Source organism: Oryzias latipes, chromosome 18, assembly GCF_002234675.1.
Source record: "Oryzias latipes chromosome 18, ASM223467v1".
In the NCBI taxonomy this organism is placed as follows: domain Eukaryota; kingdom Metazoa; phylum Chordata; class Actinopteri; order Beloniformes; family Adrianichthyidae; genus Oryzias; species Oryzias latipes.
Window position 1 is genome coordinate 8,637,579 of NC_019876.2, and position 7,277 is coordinate 8,644,855.

Genomic DNA, 7,277 nt, shown 5'->3' on the forward strand with positions numbered 1-7,277 from the left:
CCTCCCATTTCCCTTATTCGGCCCACAGCTGAACCCCATTGGTCCAAACTACCTAACAACAGCCTGAGCGACAGAACTGAGGGCCAATCAGATCTCTGCTTGACGCGTTCAATGAACTCCAGAACTTTTAACGCGGCCCAACAGCCAAGTTAAACTCAGTCCTCTACAATATGTTTAAAACTAAATATACAAATGAATGTGTGCATTTGATTTAATTTCAACATTATTAAAGTACAATAAGTCTTTGGATTCTTTTTAATAACATTGTTATTCTGTTGCTAATAAATGATGAGTATTTCTCGTGGTAGTTCTGCTGATGGTCTAGTTTGGTTGATGATACGTGGTGAGTTTCTGCTTCGTTCAGGCGTTGAGACTTTAAACGTGATCGTAGGTCTGAATGTTCTGTAGATGTGAGACAGACTGCTCACATGCAGACGGGGAGCCAAACACACTCTCACACGCTGCAGTGAGTGACGGGAAGCGGGTTTTACGTTATTACAATCCCTGCGCGATTCACCTGCTGCTGCCCCCACAACACCTCACCCCCACCCTCTGCTTTCTCCCTCACACATCCCGTCCCCGCATCTGCGCGCTCTTTCTCAGAGACGGGAGCGCGTAGTTTTAGGCACGTCAATTCACAGGTTTCCGGCTGGTACAAACTCTGTGAAATAATAGATAATAGTAACTGATAGCGCTGGCGCAGATTTCTCTCTCTAAGCACTGCTACTACTGCGCGCCTCTGGCATCGCATCGCGCCCGAGAAGGACTGGTCTAATGAAAAAAAAAAACTATAATTAAAGATTTGTCTGCGAGCCACATGTGACCATCAAAAGAGCCATATATGGCTCGCGAGCCATAGGTTCCCGACCCCTGGTCTAGTGGGTCTAGATGACCCAACTCCCAATGTTAAAGTGCATACAATACCACAAGGGTTACAGGAAATGCTTACCATTGACAGAGGCCTTCTCAACCAAACCGACCATTTATTTCTTGTCGTAATTCTTCGCCAGCGCCGGTAGCGGTACAGGAATGCATAAAGAATGACATGTTTAACCCCACCCCCACCCACCTTGACCACAAAAGCAGCTTTTTTAAATGGAAATTCCCGCCAGGCGGCCGCCACCGTCTTATCGCAGGTCTCACTGTCTCCTTTTGATGCGGCAAACGGTTTTATGTTCTTGACATTTACGAGACAGTTGTATCCAACAACAGAAGCAAACCAAGCAAACAGCTTTTTAACTTCAGTACAGTCTTAGCTGTTGTTGTTGTAGTGTTTGAAATCCTGGCACAGGCCTGAGTTAATTCATGTTATTTAACCCAAACAAATGCAGTGTTGCCTATAGCATTTGTTGTGAAAAGGGTGCTAAGAACCCAACTAACCTTTACAATATGTGGAAGTGAAGATGGCACCACATGGTCTTCCTGCTCACTTTCAGAGTGCAAAGTTAAGCACATGCTTCCCCGACCCGGCGGCGCTCAAACCACCTGTTCTGGAGCGCCGGAGGAAAACCAAAGCAAAAAAAACTCAACACTTTCCCATCATGCCCTCTGACTGGAAGAGCACCGCTTTGCTAAAACATACAGTTATGAGGGGAAGCTGACTGCTCACTGTGCTGTGATCCAGTCCTCTGCACGGATTTGCCACAGCTCCTTCTGCTGAAACGGTGTAGTTTTACTGCCATCTTGAGGCTGGAGAGGGAAATGCAACTTCTACACTTTAAGAGGCTCAGACTTTTTTTTTGTTTTTGATTTTCTGGAAGAGACTTTATTATTTCCAACATGGAGCAAAGATAAGAAGTCAGTTATTTTTTAAAGTTCTCTAAACAGGAACTTAAATAGTAGTGGGTAAACAACGCTGTTTTCCATCACTCGCTTTCATCAAAGCCTTGATGGCCCTCGCTCTCATCTCCAGCTCCAGGAGCTCCAGCTGCTGAGCCGACGGACGGCAGACAGTGGGGTCGCCGCACGGAGGAGGTCCGCTTGGAGTCGCGTCGCCGATTCCTGAAGGGGGCGCCGACCTGTCCGTGGATGCGTCTGTGCTTGAGGCGGAAGAGAGCGATAGAATCTCACTGACGCTTTTGTCTATGTCGCTCAGGATGTCTTTCTTTGGCCTGGGCTCGGCCAGGGTCTTTTGAGACCAGGCCAGGGGCTTCTGAGACCCGGCCAGGGGCTTCTGAGACCCGGCCAGGGGCTTCTGAGACCCGGCAGCTTTGTCGCAGGCGGGTTTGGTGCTCGGTTCTTCTTTGGGCGCTTCGATGTCGCTGTCGTAAGCGTTGATGCAAAGGACGTCGCTCTCCTCGCCGGTACCTCCAACTTCTGCAGGGAGTTCAAACAAAGTCTTACATACATGCAAACGACATGAGTAGTCGTAGGAACTCAATGCATGAAATGGTCAAATTGACCCCCTCCCTTTTCATCAGATGAATATTTAGTGAGTTTAACACACAAAAAAGTATTTCTTTGTGTTAAATTATCCTTACAAATATTCTCTTCATAAATTCTTTGGGTCATTTTGACCCAGAAACTCTTAATTGCTGAATTTTCTGAACATACCTTGTTTATGATCTTCTGTTTTTGTCGTTTCTTTATGGTACGATGTGGAGTCAACAATGTTATCTTGCCTAAAAATGAATAAAGCAATGGGGGGGGGGGGGGGGGGTTTAAATCATGGGACAAAAAAAAAAAAAAAGCTTTTATTTTGAAATGTATTAGAAAGGAAACTCACTGGCTTTCAAGGCTTCCTTCAGAGTTTTCACGGCCACTCAGCAGATCCTCCCCTTCAAACAAAACAACTTTAGACCGCCGCACCTTAAACTGCTACATCTAAAATCCCTTTGCCTGAAAATGCACTACCTTGGATTGCTGGGCCTAAAACAGCTGCACCTTTAACTGCTGTGCCCTAAACTACTTTGCTTAAAAGTGCTACGCCTTAAGTCCTGCGCCTTCAACTAGTGTCCAAATTTGCTGCACATTCTACTACTACGCCCTAAATTGCTAGCCTTTAAGTGCTGCATCTTCAACCGCTGCGCCCTCAACCCGTGCACTGTCAGCGGCTGCGCCCGCCTGGTTTGCGCTCTGTTTAAGCAGGCGCAGCCAGGAAAGCAGCTTTGGGTGTTTGTCAAACCGACTTCGGATCTCACCCGCCAAAATCTGAATGAGGTTCTCCTCTGGGATGGGCTCCAGCTGCTCCCAGCACAGCTCCTGGATTTCCTTTACACTGCACTCCTGTGAACGAAAAGGAGCTCAAGGTTTTACCCGCGGCTTCACCTCCAGAACCAACACGACCGACTGCAGGTCGACTGCTGCTGGGCGAATCACCTTCAGCTCGTCGGGCAGCATCTTCTGCAGCTTCTTCTCTCCCAGCACGCGGAAGCACTGCTCCAGCATCTCCCTCTTGTTGCCGATGTAAGCCATGATGGGCTTGAAGGGCAGGCTGAGGTCCAGGCCGCCTTCTTCGATGTCACTGCCGACCCGGTCTAGATCCAGGTCAGCCAGCTCATCTTTGGAGTCCTGGAGGAGGAAAAGAGAAAATTCCTGAAGCTTTCCCACTGGCATTTAATTAGGATTATGTTGTTTTTAACCACATTTAAAAAAACAAAAAGCTGTCGTTATAGGACCGTTTCTTTAGAGCGGCAGTAGTTTATTGGAAATTCACCTCTGAGTTGTGGGCCTGACAGCTGGCACGGAGCAACCCCGCCCCCCTTCCCTTCCCCATTGCTTAGAGCTGGGTGCAGTGAGCTTGTGTGCAACCAAACGTATTTTCTACGTCACAAATAAGCACATTTATACATTTGTATCTTTTTTTTTTTGTATGTCTGCTTCTGACTCCCTTAGAAATGTTATTTTTCTTCATATATGTCGACATGTTAAAACACCAAAAGAATTGGACTTTAAAAAAATCTTCCTCTCTCATCAAAAAGGAGCAGGAAAAATGGAGTGAAACAAAACTTGATAAAGTGAAATAGATTTACAAGTAGAACAGTCGTAGTAGCAGGACATCAGTGTAAAATGTGCTGCTGTAGATAATATTACGGGAATAAAACAGCAGAATCCACTCATGAATGCTGCTGTTTATAGTCCAGGAAGATAGAAGGGGGACAGAATTCAGTGTTTCAGTGGAAAAAACCAGGGCTTCTCAAAGTTTTTGTAGTGGAGGGCCAAAGTAAGAACTCCACTTGATTAGACTGGGGGCCAATTTTGGTGGGGAAAAGAAAAAAAAAGGGAAAGTTGTTTTTAATAACTTTAATGACCAAGTGTTATTTGTACAACTAACCAGGCTCTGTAGAGGTTTGCTGCCCAGATCTTCTACTCGTCAACTAATTGCATCATTTGATAGAATTATTTCTTCAAACTTTTTCTTTTGCTCCTGACAAACTTTCACACATTCTTTTTACAAACTCCCCGTCTCTGAAGGGCTTGCTTTGCTGGGCCATTTCCAAAGCCACAACTTAGTTAGCTTCTGTCACAGCTTCACTGGATTTTTTGTAAACATCCGCTGTGCAGCAAAGCCTCACTGTAGTTGTTGGAGCTTATAAATTTGTCATTGTTTTTATGATTTGTAATATAGTGACGATTTATATTGAATACTTTGAGCATTGCATTTACCTGCTGGCAAACCAGGCACAGGACTTTATCCATGAGGTACGACAAAGTAAAGCATTTGTCCGCTTAGCTTGAAAGCGCCTTTTCTCCTCGCCAACACGTTTTGTCCTCAAAAGTCCCTGCTCTGGCTCTCTTTTATTGAGGGCCACAAAAAATCTTCCCGCGGGCCACCATTGGCCCCCAGGCCGCACTTTGAGAACCCCTGCTGTCTAAAAACGGGTGACGGGAGTTACCCATAATGCTCGTGGAATGTGGAAATGTCCCCAGAACTTCGCAAAAACTTTTGGGGATCAATTAGTATTTGTGATATTAGACAGATTTAGTACATCTTCAGAATGTGTGTCAGTATTCATTTTTGTGATGCGTGGCTTCATAATGTGTAATATTTAGCTGACAACAACTGTCATGTCGTATTCTGACAGGAAATAAAGAAAAAAAACTCCAGTTCAATTAGCAAAAATTGCAAAAACAAATTAAGATTATGTCCTAAAATGATCAAAAACAATTATTTTAACATTAAAGAACATATTTACGAGTAGATTTCAACTCAACTAGTAACGTAAAGCAACTTCTTTACATCCATTTAGATAAGTAACACCGCAGAAATGTCCTAACTAGGGATCCGTACAGATGAGATTCGAGAGTTTGACCCATTTTTTCAGGAACAACAAACCAAAATGTCTAAATATTCACTATTTTTCTCCATGCTAAGTCAATAACATGGTATAAAAAATAATCCGTTTGCTGATTTTTTTTTGCATTTGTCCTCTGTATACCCGGCATAAAAAGAGAAAAACGCGCAAGTACAATAGAACCCCCAAGCTAGCTTAGCTAGCGAACAGCGCTAAAAACACGTTTAACTTATATTGATACCTTTACGTTTAGTTTTTAAAATATCTATTACACCTTAAACACCAGATAAAATATAAACGTAGGATCTATTAGCGGGAATTCGCCTACAATTAAGAAACAGGAGGTACTGGGGTTTTGAAACAACCTAGCCATGCGTCAGCTTCACATCATGCTAACCTCTCGGTGAGACTCGGAGCTTCTCCGTTTGATGCCCTCGTGCCGTTCTTCCGAGCAATGGTGCTTCCTTTTTTTCTCGCTATTGCTCGATTTCTTTTTGAGCATTTTAAACAATAGAAATTTATAGTTCGTTAGTAAAATCAACAAATCTATGGGACAAAAAAATAAATAAACATTCTTCTTCTTTGTTGCTGGTTCAAAGACACAGTTGAGGTCGCCTGGTGGACAGGGGTGGTACTGCAGTCGACTTTATTTACGTCACACTTTGATGCTGATTATCTGATTATTACAATAAAAAAATTAGTGAATGGATTAATTAATCCCTCTGTAAAATATGAAGTAAAAAAATTGCAAAACATTTACAGAAAAAGTTAATTATTAACATGCAAACAGAATAGTTATAATTTAAATTAAGGACAATGTAAAATATATTAATTTTGTTTATGTTTTTAGGCCAAATACCAATAAGCAAGATCTGTTTTGAAGTTGTACAACTAACTACTCTAAAAGGTTCTCCTCAAACCCTGAAAAAAAAAAACAACCTTTAAAGAATATCACCATGAAGGAAATCCATTAAACCTCCTTGATCATATAGAATATTGATCGGCGGCTCAGCTGAAGCAGAACAGACTAATATGTTATGACGGATGCACAAATATTTTTTTAGATCCTAATAAATTATAGCAAAAATGAAAGTAAGTATTATAACACAGCTCAAAAGGCTTCCCTCCATGAGAAATCCATTATATTTCAAAGCTTCATTTGTTGTATTCCATCAAAAAACGTAATTAGAAATGCCTGAAAAATTGAATCTGAACCTCACACCATTACTCTCATTAGTCTTGTCTTTTACATTTCACTCCAGAGAGAACTAAACTGCGCGGGAAATGGGGCCTGTTTGGGGGCAGAATTGCAACAAAGGCCTGAATGAACTTGTTTTTTTTTTATAAAAAACATTTCTTGTGTAAAACCTTCGAAAGAAATACAAAAAACAAAACAATCTATTTAAATAGTGTTAATCTCCAAGAATCATAAGAACATTTGGTGTTTGACGGTTATTTAAAGTCAGATATTGAAAACCAAAAAAACCCACGAGGGGCGTTTTACAGGCGCCATTTGCCCTCCAGGCCTTCTTCTCCTGACCAGCCCTCACTGCCTCACTTTTCCCCTCTGCTTCTGCCCCGATGATGCTTCGGGAGTTAGGAGCCAAAATCTCTAGGAGTTTATATTTAGTACTAAAAGTTTTTTTTTTTCCTTTTTGGAAAATTCCTGATGGCAGCCTGTTCTGAAGGTCAAAGGTCAACAAAGCTTCTTTGGTGTTGCACTTTCGCTCAAATATTTTGGAAAAATTTGACTCGTTCTATAACTATCTATGTGAAGACTAGAAATTATTCTACGAACATATTTTTTTGGAAATTTTACACAAGGGAGATTTAATGCATACAAAATTTACATAGTTAACTTACTTATAATTATGGCTAAATATTTCCTTCTGTTTTATCTTGCTATTATTATGGCTTTTTCGAGGTTTCTTCCTGGCAAATGTGATAATTGTGTCAATGTTTAGTATTTTGTACGTTAATATTTGTTTATAAAGTTTATCAAAAGAAAAAAAAAGGTCAACGGAACTTTGGTTGTGTTTGTAG

General features: G+C 41.9%; 1 protein-coding gene across 1 annotated transcript; it reads right to left on the reverse strand.

Annotated features, from left to right (window-relative positions):
* Nucleotides 1–1,732: 1,732 nt before the first annotated feature.
* Nucleotides 1,733–5,846, reverse strand: caap1 (caspase activity and apoptosis inhibitor 1). Its single transcript, XM_004079665.4, has 6 exons — nt 5,632–5,846; nt 3,319–3,510; nt 3,141–3,225; nt 2,726–2,777; nt 2,554–2,621; nt 1,733–2,316 (listed from the first exon to the last, which is right to left on the reverse strand). The coding sequence occupies exons 1-6, from the start codon at nt 5,734–5,736 to the stop codon at nt 1,832–1,834; spliced, it is 987 nt and encodes a 328-aa protein (XP_004079713.1). The 5' UTR covers nt 5,737–5,846; the 3' UTR covers nt 1,733–1,831.
* Nucleotides 5,847–7,277: the final 1,431 nt, after the last annotated feature.

What these genes read in the sequence shown, in the direction of transcription:
- caap1 (XM_004079665.4), bottom strand. Translation starts at nt 5,736, where the DNA reads ATGCTCAAAAAGAAATCGAGCAATAGCGAGAAAAAAAGGAAGCACCAT. An exon ending in GCTCCGAGTCTCACCGAGAG is followed by an intron (nt 3,511 to 5,631) that starts GTTAGCATGATG and finishes TTCCTCCTCCAG; the next exon opens with GACTCCAAAGATGAGCTGGC. An exon ending in AACAGAAGATCATAAACAAG is followed by an intron (nt 2,317 to 2,553) that starts GTATGTTCAGAA and finishes AACTCCCTGCAG; the next exon opens with AAGTTGGAGGTACCGGCGAG.